Raw genomic sequence first — 17,500 nt, 5'->3', positions numbered from 1 at the left:
TCCAACATTCAACATCCAGCCTTTCACATAGAGCAAAAAGCAATATATATATATATATATATATATATATATATATATATACATATTCTTAAATCCTAAAGGAATACAGGGGTAACAATGCAATCAAGGATCCATTCAATCGAACAAAGCATCAAAGTTGTACACAATTGTACACAACGATCAGTCTACACAATACTGAATCAGTTCCACAACACCTGGGGTAGTAATTTATTCATGCCGGTGTCTACCATTAAAACACCTGGCCTCGGTTGTTCAAAAGGTGGATAACTCTATCCACCGGATAAATCACTATTCATTGGATTCGCGCAATAGGCCATTTCCGAGTTCATGTCTGCCTCCTCTTCAAAGCGAGTCTAAGTGCGAAGTTTTTGTGATGGTAATTAGTTCTACTTTACATATGAATGAAACTTAATTTTCATAACAAAAACTTCGCACTTAGACTCGCCTTGAAGAGGAGGTAGACATGAACTCGGAAATGGCCTATTGGTTTCGCTATTGCTTATCCACTGGATAGTGATTTATCCGCAGATAGCGCTATCCATAGTTTGAACAACTGGAGCCTGGCCTTGGTTGTTCAAAAGGTGGATAGCGCTATCCAACGGATAAATCAATATCCAGCCGATGAACACTATCAAAACCAATGGAGTTATCCAGTGGATAGCGCTATCCACCTTTTGAACAACCGGGGCCCGGAGATTGGTAACTAAAGCCTGGTTTCCATATGATCTGCAACGGTCTGCGACCATCGGAAGCTGTCTGCGTCGGTCTTATCGCAGACGAACGTAACAGCAGGTAAATACGTAAAAATATCGAAGAACCGTTACCACGTTTTTATCCGTCGAAGACAGCAGTTCAGTCTGTCGAAAGCTCATAGCCTTTTTAAACTTTTTACCAGAGAACGATTATACTTATTTCTTAGCAGGCAAATGTTTTCATTTAAATCTGAAGCGATCGCAGACAAAGCAAGGAGAAAAAGGAGCGCACTTCCTTAAGGTCTGATTGGGCGTGTTTCAAGGCTCTTGAGTGAGGCTCCTGGCTCTTTAGTGAGGCTCCAGCACTTGGCTAAGTAGCCTGACTTCTGGCTGTTATACACAATTGTGGTCTCATTCACACAGAAGCCCTTCCAGCTAATCCTGCCAAGCCGACCACATGCTGGAAAGGTCAGACCACAACACCGGGAACACTGTCCCCTACTCTTTTCGAATAGTGTGTGGGATCTTTAACGTCCCACAGAGTTAGTGAACAAGGGTTGTGAGACGGGACCTGTGTTGTTATTGAAGGCGCGTAACAAGGAGTCAAGAACAGGAGCTTCCAGTGTTTAATTATACGGTATGTACAATGCGATCGCCAGAGGTTAACTGCTTGTCTAATATCAGATACACGTGTCATGAAATACGAGCGAGGCTACAAAGCTAACTGGGAATTGAAAGTTAATCCCACATCCCCCTTTCTAGACATTTAAATCTTGAATAGTTCTGAAATATATAGTTCTTGAGTATATATATAGTTCTAGTTGAAACCTAGTCTCTTAGGAGGGTTTATGTGTCTCCCGAAACGAGTAGTGGTAACGGGAGTTGAACCGCACGATTGTTTAGGTGAACTCGAGACATAGGATTTGGTCTCTAAAACCGGCTCTTTTGATGTGACGGCTGGGGCTGGAGAGGGGTTTAGTGATGAGATCATTTCTTTTGGATTTGGAGTCAAATGCCGCTTGTTCCTTCGTACAATTGCATTACTATCGGTCTCGACAAAATAGGAACGAGGCTCGGAACTTTGGTTTACAACAACTGCATTCTCTTTTCAGTCTGGGATATAGACTCTGTCACCAGTTGAAAGAGGACTTAGCTCCCTAGCTGCGTGACGCTTGTTGTACCCGTTTGTTTGTTTTGCCTTGATTTGGTCTTCCTTTTCTCTCAGTTTATCTAACTCTGGCCATTTGGGTGCCAGTTTGGACGGGATCGCAGGCAAGGTTGTGCGCAATCTCCTTCCCATGCTCAATTCAGCTGGGCTGTAACCGTTCTCCAGTGGAGTGGCTGTGTACGCAAGCATGGCTTCGTACGGATCTTTGGCCTTGGTAAGAAGGTTCTTCATAGTTTGGACCATACGTTCGGCTTCACCGTTGCTTTGAGGATACTTCGGACTGCTTGTGGTTTGCGTAAATCCCCTTTCATGAGCAAACCTTGAAAATTCCGCTGAGGAATATTGTGGTCCATTATCAGAGACAACGGTTTCTGGAATCCCATGACGTGCGAAGACTGCTTTAAGGTGATCGATCACTTCCTGTGATGTTGATTTGCGTAATACACCAATTTGACCCCAACAGTGGTATTAGCGGCTTGTGGTCTGTTTAGATTTTGAACTCTTTTCCGAGGATGTAGTCTGCAAACTTTTCGCATGCCCATGTAGTTGCCAGGGCTTCCTTTTCTATCTGGGCATATCTTTGTTCTGTGGAAGTCAACGATCTTGAAGCATATGCTGTAGCCTTTGTGGAGCCATCGTCTTGAACTTGTAACAGCACCGCGCCTAATCCATATGATGAGGCATCGGCAGAGACTATGGTATCCTTTTCTGGACAGTAGTGAGCAAGAACTGGTGCTTGGCTCATGTCGTTCTTCAGACGTTGAAAGGCGGTTTCTTTCGCCGGGCCCCAGTGCCATTCATTTTTGCTCGAAAGGAGATCTCGAAGTGGACTTGTTTTATCCGAGAGATTTTTGATAAACTTCTGCTGATGATTTATCATTCCGAGAAATCCTCTTAGCTCGGGAACATTCTGTGGGCTTTCCATCTTTGCAATTGCTGCTGTCTTATCCCTGTCTGGACCAATCCCTGGGCGCTTAGCGTGTGGCCCGCGAACTTAAGATGTCTTCTTGAAAATTCGCACTTTTCGGGATTTAAGGTAATTCTTGCCTTTGTCAGTCTTCGTAGCACTGCTTCAAGTCGATCGTCGTGCTGTTCTTGGGTCTTCCCGTGTACCAGGATATCATCCATGATGCAAATTACACGTTCCAGGCCCTCTAACTCGGTCAGCATTCTCTTCTGGAATCGTTCCGGTGCTGATTTCAAACCAAAAGGAAGTCGTTGGAAGCAATATCTACCGAAGGGGGTTAGGAACGTGGTAAGAAGTTGAGAATTTTCTGCCAGTTTTTCCTGCCAGAAGCCTGAATTTGCATCTAGCTTCGTGAATAGCGTGGAATCTCCGATCTCTCCAAGGAGGGAGTCAATCTTCAGAAGAGGGTATGTTTCCCTACATACGCTTTCATTTAGCTTCGTCAGATCTACACATATTCGGACTTTTCCGTTTGGCTTAGGGACTGTGACCATCCCTCCGCACCACTCTGTTGGCTGCTCGACTTTCCTGATAACCCCATGTTTTTCCATTCTTGCCAGTTCCGCTTTCACTTTGGTCTTCATAGGCAAAGGGATGCGTCTGGGAGTAGTTATGGCGAATGTTTTGGCGTTTGGCTTCAAATGGATTTCATATTCTCCGTTCAGTTCTCCGAGTCCATGGAAAAGTTGCAGGTACTTTGCTTTGATTTGTTCTTCAAAACACTGGCCTTGGATATCGTTTATCCTGGCGATTAAATTTAATTTTTCAATGGCTGGTCGTCCAAGAAGAGGCTCTTTTAAACCTTTGACGACATAGATATCTTCGGTCACGCAAGTGTCACCTAGTGAGATATCTTTACGAATGGTGCCGACTACTCGAAGCCCTGTTTGATCAGCCGCGTATAACTTTTTGGAAATGCCCTGAAGTCGGCCTAAACGGTGTTTTGAATGACAGTTACGTCAGCGCCAGTATCGATTTTGAAATTGATTGTCGCTTTTCCGATTACCAAACTTGTTTGCCATTTCTTGCTGTTTCCAAATGTGTTGACAGATGTGCCAATAGTCATTACCGATATGTCATCGTCAGAGTCGTTATCTACTCTGTGAATGCGTTTCGAAGATTTGCATACTTTTGTGCAGTGTCCCTTCTTCTTGCATAAGTTGCACGTAGCATCTTTGGCTGGACAACGATAAGGAGGATGACTTGGCTGAGTGCCTCATTTGTGGCAAGGCTTCTGTGTTTGTGTTTTCGCTGGGGACTTTTTCTCTGCTTTCGGATAACTCTGCTTGGGTTGTAGAAATTTCTTGTTATGAACTTCCGATACGTCAACGCTTGTGCTTACGTTGTTTTGAAGAATCTGATCCTGTTGTTTTGTGGTTTCTGCTGATTTGGCTTGTGAAATCACCTGATCGAGGGTTAAGTCGTCATTTGCCATCAAAACGAACTGCGTTCTTCCGAAGACTAATGTAACTTTCCGTTAACCCTTTAAAGTGATCCTTGAATTCCTGTTTTCAAACGTTGTGTTATCGCTTGATAACTTGAAGCTCTGATAGACATCGACGGCGTTATTTCCCATGACATATAATAGGGTATTAATTCGCACTTTATCTGACAAGCCATCGCGTTGTGAGGCTGTTTTGAATAACTCATAGCGCGAAATCCATTGATTCCAGTAATCTGTTTTCGGATTGAAATATACTGGAGGAGGAATACTTAAATTTGTAGCTGCCGTGGCCATCGTCGGACCTTGTTGATGGCTCTTGTGCAGTAAACCCTGCGAAGAAGTTGTTTCCTCTGTCATTACAATGACGTGCTTGGAATACTTGGCGTGTTTGTTTCCTCCGTTTTTGTTCCTGTCCTAGTATCTGCAGTTTTGGGCATTCACGCGAAATTTTGTGAAGGTAGACTTGTTACTTTGAAATCCCCACTTCTGACACCATGTGTTGTTATTGAAGGCGCGTAGCAAGGAGTCAAGAACAGGAGCTTATACGGTATGTACAATGCGATCGCCAGAGGTCAACTGCTTGTCTATTATCAGATGCACGTGTCATGAAATACAAGCGAGGCTACAAAGCTAACTGGGAATTGAAAGCTAATCCCACAGGACCTCCTGCTTATCGTCCTTATCCGAGAAGACTAGAGAGTCTAACTATTTGCAGATGTAATTACAAAGGCAGCACTTTCTCCTCAGTTATTTAAAGACCCTGAGTGTTGGTCCGGCCGGAGTTGAACTCACGACCTCCCGCGTGACAGCCCGGTGCTCAACCAACTGAGCCACCGGTGCGCGGTGTCGAACAATAGTGTCGAACAATAGTGTCGCCGATAGGACACAGATCATCTCAGATACACGTTTCCATTAAAAATTGTCTTAGTCGGAAGCGTCGTAATGGTCTGGAACGTAGAACTAGATTCAAATTTCCCGATCATCCAGACCGTGTGCCGCAGATCGCCGCAGACGCCGGGGACAGATGTTTCCATATGTCTGCGACGTGGCGTAGACTTATCGGTGATCGTGTCGCAGACCGATCGCAGACCGTTGCAGATCATATGGAAACCAGGCTTTAAAGCCAAGTCTGCCTGTGTCTCTTTGATTAGGTAAGCAAATGTTAATATTGTTGTACTTTTTTAATTTGGTTTAAAGAGTCGCTATTAGTATCACTGTGATAAATTTTTGCTCTCAAAACCATGCCCAGTGCGGTACTTATCGGGCTTAAGTAAAAGTGAACTGTGCTGAATATTTCTTTTTCTCGCCTCACGGTTTTTTTCCTGGTTGTAGATTGAATGATAATTGAGTGAGAACGTCTTTCATCAGCAAAATAATATATGTTAATCTCTGCTTCCTTTTTGTTTAAATGTCTCTGAAGAAGTTGAGCAACAACTGGTTAACCAAACTGCCGGAGAAAGCTGGCACCGTCTACTTTGGAGATTTATTCTTCGATTCTGACTCGGGAATACTCGGAAAATATCCGAGTGCTCCTTTGCAGGAGACGAAGCAACGACCTTCCGATTACTAATTCGGATGCTCTACCACTGAGCTATCGGAGACTCGCAAGAGCTAGGACTCGGAGATAGTCGGAATGGAAAATTGACACCAGTGCTACCCCCCAAATTAATACTGTGAAAATGGTGTGTTTTGGCATTCAAGCGGCTTCATCCGTGACTCTGTTGTGATCCCAAGGTCAAACTGTGGGAAAGGAATGTAATTCGGGTAAGCAGGTGTTTGGTGGGAAGAGATGAAATGTCACTAACTAAAAACGACTGCGACGAAGGTTATTGGATGGGACCAGGGAAAGTTAATCGTTGGAATTAATATTGACTAATCCCTCCCGTCACGGATTTATACAAGTAAATCTCTTATAAGTAGTTCGAATAGTTCATATTAAGCTCCCTTTTTCCGTGCTCCCTGCTGAAGCCCTCCACTGGCCGTTCATGCCCAGCGGGTCTGTCTGCAAAATAAATGTTGTTGAATACTGAAGAAAAAGGAAGTTCAACGTTTAAATCATGAACTAATCAAGTTTAATCCCTAACTAAAGTACACATTCGTTCTTTATACGATGTCTATCTTGCACTTGTACATTATTTTAAGTACCGTAACTTTACTTTTATTTTTAAATAACGCTTTATACAGCTATGGCTCAACTTGCCCGTGCTTAATTAAGGCCTTTGGGTAGTCTATTTGCAAAAAAAAGTTACCTCTAGTTTTTCTCCTGAGTAAATATGCAAGAAGTAAGGATTTGGGCAAGTTAAAAACCATTCGCTGGAACTTGTCAATATTTTCAATCTTACATCTTTTTAGCGCTATCAACAACGCAGCTATCACAAGAATTTGGTCAGCACTGCCTACAAATGGCATATTATATGGTAACATGGTGAATACAGTGTAACAAGTCATTTAAAAATTTAGAATTTCCGTTCAGTTTGGGAAGACGTGCGCAAAAGCAGCAAGTGTTCCACTCAAAACGCCTTCCATGAGATTACACAACGTCATTTCACAACTCACAAATCCTTAACACTCCCATAGTCTCTGTTATTTTCTCGCGTACTTTAGAATCCCACAGGGTTTTTTTTAAGCCACATCCCCTCGTTGATATTAGGCTTATATGCAGAGGCAACCCGCAGTGCATATTTTCATATCCGTTGCAGAGGACGAAAAACGTAACGACTTGTGGTGTAAGTTTCTTGTTTCTAGCTCTGTTGGGTTGTAGAGGCTTTTGAAACTACTTTTGTTCTGGATATTAATTTTTTACTGTTGATTTATTGAGACACTTCAGAGATTAAGGCTATGCTCAAGTTGTAACATTTTCGTATAACACTAGCAATTAATCTTATCTGGTTATTTCCAGAAGTTTTTTGCCGCTTTTTATGACACAAGGATATATGACCCTCCCCCCCCCCCCCCACCCCCGGCCACCCCCTTCCCACGGTGAAGACCGATATTGGCTTACAAACATGATCTTAGGGTCCTCGTTCCAGGCGGCTTGGTATGACCAAAAAGAGCTGATTCCCTTTCAGATCGTTTTCTACCATAAGTCCATGATCGAACACTTTAGTTTTGTTTAGGAAATAAGCCCTGTTATAAGAACTAATAGAGTGTTTTCCCGGCGTGTGGCCAAGTTAGTGTACCCAACTAATCCTCCGGGAATTGAGCTCTATTATCATGCAAACGTTTTCTTTTGTTTCGGTGGAAAAACAAGGTTACTGATCACGTGAGGGAAAACACTCTATAGGCCATTTCGGAGTTCGTGCCTGCCTCCTCTTCAAAGCGAGTCCAAGTGCGAAGTTGTTCTTATGAAAAGTAGTCTTCATTCATGTTAAAAGTAAAACTAATTACCATCACTCGCTTTAAAGAGAAGGCAGACATAAACTCGGAAATGGCTTATTGCTATCAAAGTGAACTCGTTCTCAAAAAAAAGAGATCGAATGATCTCAGAGGTGGTGAATTACACGGGTCACGTGATCACGAGTAACTGTTGAACATTTCGTGATAGGTGGTAATTTTGTCTCCCTCATCAGCAACACTTCTAGCCGCTACACGCCAATTGTCTCACCCTTCGACCAATATTTCTTGCAGCCAAGCCCATTGTTATATTTCTAATCATCTTCACCAACACTTGCAAATTGGATTGAACGGCTCCAGCAAGGGCAAAAATACTCTTCTTGAAACATGTCTTTCATTGTGTTAAGTTGATTGACTCTTACATTTTATGAAGAGCGCAAAGTCGGATCGGATATACACTTCATTTCCAGGTGTACGGTAAGCTTGCCTATTGTGGAAAATGTAAGGGCTTTCTTTTGGAAATACCAAAACTACAAGAATTTAAACGTTAATTGCTTCAATCTTCTAGTGGTTTGCATGGAATATCTTTCGGATTCGCTGGCTGTATTGGCAGAGGAGTCAAAGAGACATTGCCCGAAGAGCCACCGTTTTGGGAAACACAGAGTGTATTCGTGAAAGAGCCATCAGTGTTCGTGGGAGAGCTATCTATAAATTTCTCTTTTCCGATGTCAGTTCCTTGAAAGGTAACTATAGTTGGAATATCAATGGATTCTCGCATGGTTGTTTCACCAGTCTCGTCATCTAGAGAATCCGCCTTTAAACGATGCACCAACTGAAAAAAAAAAACAATTAATTCAAAATTAATTAGTTTTTTGACCAGTTGAAATTCAGAATTGTAGCACTCTGTGGGGATCAAGCAATTAAACCGCTTAGTTGAAGAGCCTGATTTCTTTTGTGTGCATTAAAATAAAGACTGTTTCAGGCAGGTTGGTTGATCAACTTTTTCAACAGGCAAAAATTTATCAGACCATTAGTGTAGGTAATCACATGATTTCGAGTGCAATTTGGAATAAATAAGCACGAGTAAATTTTTTCAAATCCGAACAAAATTGAACGAGCCCATAGGGCGAAGTTTTTGAAAAAGAAATTACGAGTGCTTATTCATTCCAAATTGTACGAGAAAATTCCTGTGATTCCTTATTAATAATATTCGTGAAAAAATCTCGAGATGACTTTGTCTTAAATAAGCAGAAGCAACGCACGCGTCACGCAATCATTTGAAAATTACGCCATCCAGGGCCCGCATTTGGTTGGCTATCTGTGACGTTCTTTGATCATTGACCAATCAGAATGCTTGATTTTTTACCTCTATTTCCACCGAATTACTGATGTTCTGTGTTACCCGGGGAAACTGCAATAAGAAGTAATAAGAGTGCACTCGCCTCCAACCAATGTGGCCTGTCTCTAAACCCAAGGAACACTAGTACTATCCTCTTTATATAAATTTTAAAAAAGTTAAACAGTGATAAAGGCATTGGTAGTAGCCACTGTCGCTTTTTTGAAGGCGGACGTGGTTTAAACTGTTTTCCTTGCTCAACTTGAGCTGGACCAGGGTGGGAACTGATTCCTTCTGAGAATTGATTCTAATTCCCACCTTGGTCAGAGGTTTCCTCTGTCCTTGTGTAGGCCATTTCCCTTTCCAGGGCTAACTCTATGATGTATTATAGGAATAGCACTCAAAATTATACTCCGATCTAATGTTTATGGAGCAGAGATGGCGCAATGGTGAGAGCACTCACCTCCCACCAATGTGGCCCGAGCTCGATTCCCAGACTTGGCGTCACATGAGGGTCGAGTTTGTTGGTTCTCTACTCTGCTCTGGGAGGCTTTTCTCCGGGTACTCCGGTTTTCCTCTTTCCTCAAAGGCAAGCTATGAGCTAATGAGATTACTTGGAACCATGTTCCCAATTAGCGAGAGGATCATTTCTCACTCGTTTATTATTACTGACTCTATTTCTGTTGAAATATAAGTGCTACTTGGTCAACGTTTGAAAAAAACGTACCCCTGCTAGTTAGATTTGTGTGTTCTTACCTTTGGCAAAAAGATTAAAGATATCGTTGTCGTAGCAGGGAATATTATGCACAAGCTGAGCACAGCGTACAATTCTTTGTACTGCGTATCATCCAAAATGACGGATAAGAAAGCACCAATCGTGGATAAGAAAACCACGTTGTACACACAAATACCAATGACACGCGAGTCGTTCAGGTGGGCGTAAACGACATTCCTTGTCTCGTAAGCGAGAAACAGGCCATAAAGCAATAGTATTCCTTTGTACACAAAGATCAGAGTCAACCACAGCGGTAACTTAGTTGCCTTGCAGATATTCAGTTTATGTTCGATGATCTCGAACGGGTTATTTGGATTTCGCTGCAACAAAATGCGTAAGAATTGGCACAAGTCGACACTCATTTCAAGATTCTCCTCCAACCACAAAAAAAAAAAAATTATTCGGTCAATCAGTCAGCCAGTTAGTTAGTCATTGGATCTTTCAGTGAGACAGTAAGTCAGTCAGTTAGTGTGTCAGACGTAGGTCAGTAATTGAGAAATTATGTTCTTTGATTTGGAACCTATCCTTTCACAGGCAGCCCAAGCTCGATATATGTGTATCTGTACTGTGAAATGTTATGCAAGAGTAGAAATATAAGTTTTTGTAAAGGAAAACGGTTTTTCTCAAATTTCCAAGAAATATATTTACCATTTAGAATAAAAAAATAGCTTATCTTGCTTCAGTCTTGTGTTTCTTTGCCTCTGATACAGTTTCTGGGTCGATTAATCGACCCAGAAACCATACCAGAGACAAAGAACACAAGACTGAAGAAAGGTAAGCTTTTTTTTAAATTTTAAATCGTAAATATTCTTTTTGAATTTTGAGAAAAACCCTTTATAGTACAGATACACATATATTGAGCTTCGGCTACCTGTGATCCTTCCGATCTTTTAGGGTCAAAATGCACAAGAAAAAAAACCAATGAGGACGAGTCGGCATTCATTACAAAATTCTCCTCCAACCACAACATTCATTTCTATTTGAGTCCGTTAGTGACTGAGTAGGTCCCTGGGTGGATGGGTAAGTGATTGACTCAGTCAGTTGGTCAGTCGGTCGATCGGTAGCCTGCGTGGCAAAGGTAAGTAAATTAATTTTTCTGGCCCCGCGAGGAATAGGGCAAACACAGAAAAATTGGAGGGTGCGAAGAGAGGAGAAGGAAACACTTGCGGACAAACCCCTCGATTTTGAAAAACTCCCGTTCGCACACAAACGGAGCTCGTAATTGGCTTGGCTAAGTCGCATATTATTGAGCAAAGGTCTGACATGGCTAAAGCAGAAGACGTGATCAAAGCAAGTTAAAACCCAAACCTTTAAATTTTCTCTTCTAACGGGGATTTAGTCATGAGTTGCGACAAGAACAAAAGTCGTCTGTGAAATAGCTCTTCACAAGAACTCTATTTGCTTTGTTCCCCTCAGGATTTAGGAAAATTGCGATCTTTCCAGTTTTAGGACTTGCCAAAGAATTCACGACTGTGTTGTCCGCTGAAAGGTATTGCGAACGATCAATTCAATGGGGTTTCGGCTGGCTCGTAAACAGACTCCTAAAGGATTTAATCTTACGAGGTCCTTGTATTTTGCACCACTGTGGAACAATGCTGTTGAAATCTTGTCGTGTAATGCCGACGCTTTGGGATATTGCAAAAGCAAGTGCGCCACTATTTGTATTCGTAGCTGTTCCTTTAAATTTAACATCAAGAATATAATACCACATGCGGTAAGAACAAGGTCATACACCACGGAACAAAAAATTTTCACTTTCTCTAAGAGTATTGTGTTGGAAAACATATTCAGTGATTTCGGCGGGATTGTCAGACAACAACATGCTTTCGAATTTCAGGTACTCTGACATGTCATTGAGAGGAATTTTTGTTCACAGCATTAGCTGCCACAAGTTATAATCACATACTTGGCTTACCAATCATTAAAATCGTACCGTCGCGGGGAATTTACGGCTTCATAGTTGACTGGAAGTCGCCTTAGGCAAGAGCACCTTTTTTTTAACATTGGTCAAGATTATCATTATTTTCCTTTTCCGAGAAGATTTTCCGTTCTTTGTTTTTGTCACTGGAGAAACACTCACGCCGATTTAGGGATCGGACTTCTTCCCTTAGGGGTGTCCAGCAAACCCTCTTTAGTGGAGTTGACTTGCTAATTTTACTTTGTATTGATTCCTGGGCACACCAATACTATTAAGTGATCCATGATTTCGAATTTTGCATGCACAAGGTTTCAAATACGACTTGAATACTTTTGACATTTTACCACCTCAAATCCAATTTTCAGGCAGACCTCTGCCGTCTTTTCGACGAATTAAAAGATTTTTTGTTGAAATTGAACCTGCCTGGGTCGCTCAGATTCACTGAGATTTTCCCGCTTTACCTGTGTTTAAGTTCATTTCCGCTACGGAGACCAAACATTTAATTGGTCAATTTAAGACAGCCGATGACAGCATCAAATCCTGCTTTGCGCATTCAGGAATGACAGGTCAAGTGGGCGGTTTTTTTTTCGAATGTACGAGTTTGTCTGCAAGCGTTTCGCCCCTTTTTCGCGCGGTAAAAACATAAAAAATCTTCGATGTTCCCCGCACGGAAACGCTTGCTACGCAGGCTAGTCGATCGGACGTGTTGCTTCATTACTTTTGCTGTATTTTTTTTGCGTCAACTGACAAAACACAAGTTACATCCTACCTCTGTTCTTATTGTGGTTTGATTGTGTTGTAGCGGATCAGCTAGTTCCCATGCCAACAAGGTTACAACGTCAATCAAAACAATTCCACCCACCATGGCAAGCATCAACCAATCAGATAAAGGTCCCAGCTAAAGGATTTCAAAAGTACTTTTTGTTAAAAAGGGAGAATCGATGAATCGAAAATATTCCATTTAGCAATAAACCGCGCACCGGGCTGCCATGCGGGAATCGTGAGTTTAACTCCGGCCGCACCAACACTCAGGGTCTTTAAATAACTGAGGAGAAACTGCAGCTTTTTAATGACCTGTGAAACTGTTAGACTTTCAAGTCTTCTCGGATAAGGACGATAAACTGTAGGGGACGTAAAAGAACCAACACATGTAGTTCCCGGTGATGTGGTCTGTCTTCTGTGGTGTGTCATGGTCGGGAGGGTAAATGCTCAAAGATATTAGCTACACCAACCTACTCTAAAATCAGACGGTAAATAAAATTTAACTATGAACATCATCAAATCAGAAAGGTGAATGTTGATCGCAGTGGACAGTAATGCCTAATTCCTTCTGAATTTTATTAAACAAGGCAGGAAAGCAATCAGCTCATTTCTTACAGACACTTTGCAGCACATTGGGTTGCTTACTCATCATATCAGTTTGCTTGTCGGTCGAAACGAATACTTTTTTCCTTCAAGGATAAAGTCATTGAAAACTTTTACGAACGTCTTTACCTGGCACTATGTCCAGACTATTTTTGTGCTTTTAGCATATTTAAGAGCACAACCGTAGACATTAATACGTAGTTCCCCATGATTTCTCCCATTTTCCGCTATCTTTTTCCTGATTCTAAGCGTATGTAAGAAAAATATATGCTTTCTGTCTACTTGCTTCTTGTCATTTTCCTGCTAGCAGGGGTCTATTTTCTTTTGGGTTCACTATGCTGACGAGTATGGGAAAAGAGACCTCTGCCATGGGTCGAAATTCACTGTGTTGAGCATGCGCGGTGCTTACTTAGCGACCGAATCCTTACAGTCAGCAGACATATCATGGGGCATGTGTTTCGAACAGCGTCGTCCAGTTTCGACCCATGGCAGAGGTCTTTTTCCCGCAATGGTCAATCCAACGAACGGGAAAAAAAAGAAGACCTCTGCAGCAGGGAACCTGTCCTTCTGAACAATGAGAGACTGAAGTAATTACCCGCACTTTAAGACGCTTGTTCGTGAAAATCTTATAAATTCTCCACGTCTTAATGAACATAGCACCAAACGCCAATGAAAAACCTATGTTCAAGATCCATGCGCGGGTCTGCAAAGAAAAGGGATCCAATATATGCTGTGAAACAAATCTCCTTCCATATTTTTCACCATACGAGTAATATGGATGCACTAAACTATTTCAAGAATCTGTATTTCCAACAATATGGTGGAATAAAAAAGGTGCAATTGCCTTAAAGAAAAACAACGATACCCAAAAAAAAAATTACAGTTACCTTACAAACAAGCGGGAAAGTTTTCTTGGGATCTTCGAACACTCGCATCCCGAACAAAAACACTGTAGCCAAGCAGGCGATGCATCCCAGCACCGTGATATCGTTAAACAACGGTGCGGATAACTTAATGAACCTGTTGAACAAAAGAAACCTGTCTGTAGAGCAAAAAATCAACCTTAAGGACGTTCGCGCTAATTGTTTGTGCGTAACGTTTACTGCGCTGGTAACGCGACTGTAATATGTCACGCATTACTTCAGGCATTACAAAAACGCCAGGGAAAAATTTTCAGGTCGGCTAAAGAATGGCTCATTTATTTAAACGTTAAAGAGAAAGGACCGAGAGGCTGCTAATCGAGTAGTGGTTAAAAGTTTTGAAAACTCGAGGAAGGTTAGTTTTTAATAGTCAGCGACGTTGCGTAAATTTAATGGGGTTGGTTTCTAAAAATGTCTTCATTACGTTACGAACTTCTTAGTTCAAAATAAATTCATGTTTTGAAATTAGGGCATTTCTCCCTTGCCGTTTTCTAAGAAACAAAGTCGGTGACCCCCCAAGTTTTTATTTTTATTTTTGGAATAAGTAATTTATGACCTAACTTCAGGCGAGAAATGAAACAAATTTAAATGCCGGAAGATTTTCGCGCGAACGTCCTTAAGAGCAGGGTTTGCCATCGCCTTTGATTCATGGAATGGCCTTCACTCGTAGCTTAAATTGGTTTCTTACCTTCTCTGCTCGAGAAGTTCCTCTCCCGGGACTCCGCTAATTTCCATGTTTCATCAAACAACACCATTCTATTTGGCCCCCTTCGATCAGATGTAATTTGATCTATAATCAGTCCCCCAATTATCAAAGCAATTGAGCTACGCAAACTTGCGACTTTATAAAAGAGATTATGTAAGAGCGAAAATCAACCTATAAATTGCGCTTTGCTTTTACGAAGAAAGCTGTGTTCACTAGCAGCTGGAGATAATTGAATCGTCCATTGTAAAAAGGGAAAAAAACCTAAATTAAGACATTTAAAACGAAATTTAAAAAACCCATAATTTCAATGCTTTCGGTGACTTATTTTATACATGTGACATGTGCAAGTACATTTTCCACACTCTCCAGCCCTTTGCCACATCATCGGCAGCTCTCGCCTCGCTGGTACTGTAATCTTTGGCACAACCGTTGGTAAAGCTCTCGTAGACCTGACATTGTGAGTTGGTGCGTTTCTCCAAAGGTACCGGCAATGATGATGTTGATAATGATGATGATGATGATGATGATGATGACGATGTTTTTACATCTTCGCCATGGAAGGTACGACTCAATCAAATTCCATTTAAGCCTGACTTTTCGGGGTTTTCTTTCTTTCTTTCTTTCCTTCTTTCTTCTTGTTACTGCTTTCTATCAGCGATAATCTAAAAATGTTCACATGCTTTTTTCCGCAGTTCAAATTTGCATGTCTTTTATATATAGTTTTTAACTTTTGCAAACTCGAAGTGAAGCTAAGAGATTGTGAATAAAATATAACACTGCCGCTAATATTTCAAATATAGTTTGTTGGTTCTCTGCTCTGCTCCGAGAGGTCTTCCCCTCTCCTCAAAACACAGCATTTGATTTGATTTGTTCTGATTTCAGTTTATTTGTAGTCTTCCCAATTAGTAGAGCACTCCTGCTCGGCTAAATAACCTTGAGACTTAAATGAAGTGATGATGATGATGATTATGATGATGATTATATCACTTACAAAACCAATAATTTATAAATGTGAAAGCTCACTTGAATTTGCGATAGTATCGGTTAAACACCAGAAAAACAATCCCCATGACAATGCCAAAGCTCGCTGCTGCTGAGAATACCACGAAAAGGTAGTCAGGGATATCGGACATTTTCGTCTTTATTTCTGTGTGATCCGATGGTACGCGATTATCTAAGTAGAAAACACATTTAAAAACGGCTTAGCTTTTTACAAGTGACAAAAAAGCGATGCACAAATCTATTCCAAGACAAACCAGCACGTCCCAAGCCCCCAACTGGAAACAGCGGGTCTTAAATTGTCCAACAAGCCGAGAACAAGACCCCACCACCGAAAACGAGGGTAGCAAAGACTGATAGAATGAGTTCGACAAAAATTGCAGGTTGCACAGTAGGGTAAGGCCCAAAATACGGCAAAGGTGAATTGACAGAAAAAGTAAGGTGAGTGCAAAAATACAATGTACCTTAAATTCAAGGTTTTTGCTATCGAGCATAGAGTTTGTAGTCTTTTATATTCCTTACCTTTCCATAAGGTCTTTTCGCTGCCGATAAAAAAATTTATAAATCCTCCTTCACTGTTTCTGCTCTGATGTCTTCCAACGTCCACCAGTTTTTTTCCACCGTCTGCAAAGAAATAGCAAAGAAAATTTGATGTAAGACAATTTTTAGTAATTTGACAACTTTTTTCCGCAATAGATTTCCGCTGAGAAGCTTGTTGACCGAATTGGTGATTAGGTGATAATGGCACGAGTTTCGCCGTGTTCTGGTAAGAGTTCTTTCCGGGTATCTGTTATATCTCCGTATTCGTTTGCATGATGCCGGCGCAAAATCTCATGCAAGTATGGCATACTATGTGAGGTACCTGATCAATGAGGCATAACAGTTTTAAACGTTTTACCGCCATCATCAAATTCTCTTAACTGACATAAGTATCAGTAACTAGAATTAACATTCAGATATTGGGAGTGAAAGGGACAATAAATGGCGGATTTTACTTTGTCAAAAGGATTTCCACAATTTGCAGTGGGTGTTCTGTGCTAAAGGTTTAAAACAATGTCGATTCAACAAGCAGAGCAACTAGCCTGTGTACAGCCGCCCGCTCTCCGAAAAAAAAAAACTCGGAGAGGAGCGTCTGTGACTTACCGTTGATAATCGTGTTCCATACCACGTGATTTTTCCTGGAATGTGTGGAAAATGATTTGATTGGTTATTACCCATCGATCATTACATCATTGAAACAACGAGTTTTGATTGGATTTTATTTTTATTTCTCCACATCAAAACCGTGAGAACCACCGTGAAAGATTTTACGATGAGTTCGTGTGTACTTTGAGCACTGTACAAAATACGAATAAAAATCCTTTTGATTGTCAAAGAGGTTTTTCTTTTAAAGTACGAGCGGAATTGTTATCTATGGAGTGTAAAGTGGAAATCGATTCGACTTACATTTGTAGGAATTGTTGTCAGCGCCAAAGAAACGAAAGCGCTCTTCACGAGGTGAATATAGCACTATTCAAAAGATTGTCCACTGGAAAACGTCTCCCGCTATTCCTTACCAGTCAATGTAATCCCAACGCCTTGCTCGGACTAGCCTAGCCATTCTTTAGCACAATCTAGAAAGCGTAATGCCCTGGAAGATTTGAGATGTGAACACATCGAGGAAAATAACAGCTCATCGGCAACGATCTGTGCTGCTCTGAAGATCAAAGCCGTACCCGGTTGGAAGGCTTGCAAATACATCCTTTCCTTTAAAGAGTGCTTCTATGCTATAAAGCCAAGGTATCTTAAAACTATCGGAGACGCTCTTCAATGCACGTTTGAAATCTACCTCATTGACCACCATTTTGAGAATTTAG

At 41.4% G+C, this 17,500-nt stretch overlaps 1 protein-coding gene and 1 pseudogene across 1 annotated transcript in view; both read right to left on the bottom strand.

Annotated features, from left to right (window-relative positions):
- LOC138020178 (uncharacterized) overlaps positions 1–2,761 on the bottom strand; it is an 11,771-nt pseudogene extending 9,010 nt beyond the window's left edge.
- A 3,586-nt stretch (positions 2,762–6,347) lies between these two features.
- The window catches only part of LOC138021718 (gamma-aminobutyric acid type B receptor subunit 1-like), a 30,784-nt gene continuing 19,631 nt past the window's right edge, over positions 6,348–17,500 (bottom strand). Inside the window, exons 10-16 of the mRNA XM_068868706.1 lie at positions 16,167–16,268; positions 15,669–15,819; positions 13,907–14,039; positions 13,615–13,722; positions 12,424–12,552; positions 9,718–10,056; positions 6,348–8,457 (exon numbers count right to left, since the gene is read on the bottom strand). Of these exons, the coding sequence (XP_068724807.1) occupies positions 8,182–8,457; positions 9,718–10,056; positions 12,424–12,552; positions 13,615–13,722; positions 13,907–14,039; positions 15,669–15,819; positions 16,167–16,268 (1,238 nt within the window). The 3' untranslated portion in view covers positions 6,348–8,181. The remainder of the gene's footprint in view (positions 8,458–9,717; positions 10,057–12,423; positions 12,553–13,614; positions 13,723–13,906; positions 14,040–15,668; positions 15,820–16,166; positions 16,269–17,500) is intronic.

The sequence above is a fragment of the Montipora capricornis genome, chromosome 10 (genome assembly GCF_036669925.1).
Source record: "Montipora capricornis isolate CH-2021 chromosome 10, ASM3666992v2, whole genome shotgun sequence".
NCBI lineage: Eukaryota > Metazoa > Cnidaria > Anthozoa > Scleractinia > Acroporidae > Montipora > Montipora capricornis.
This window is presented reverse-complemented; position numbering and strand designations above follow the sequence as displayed.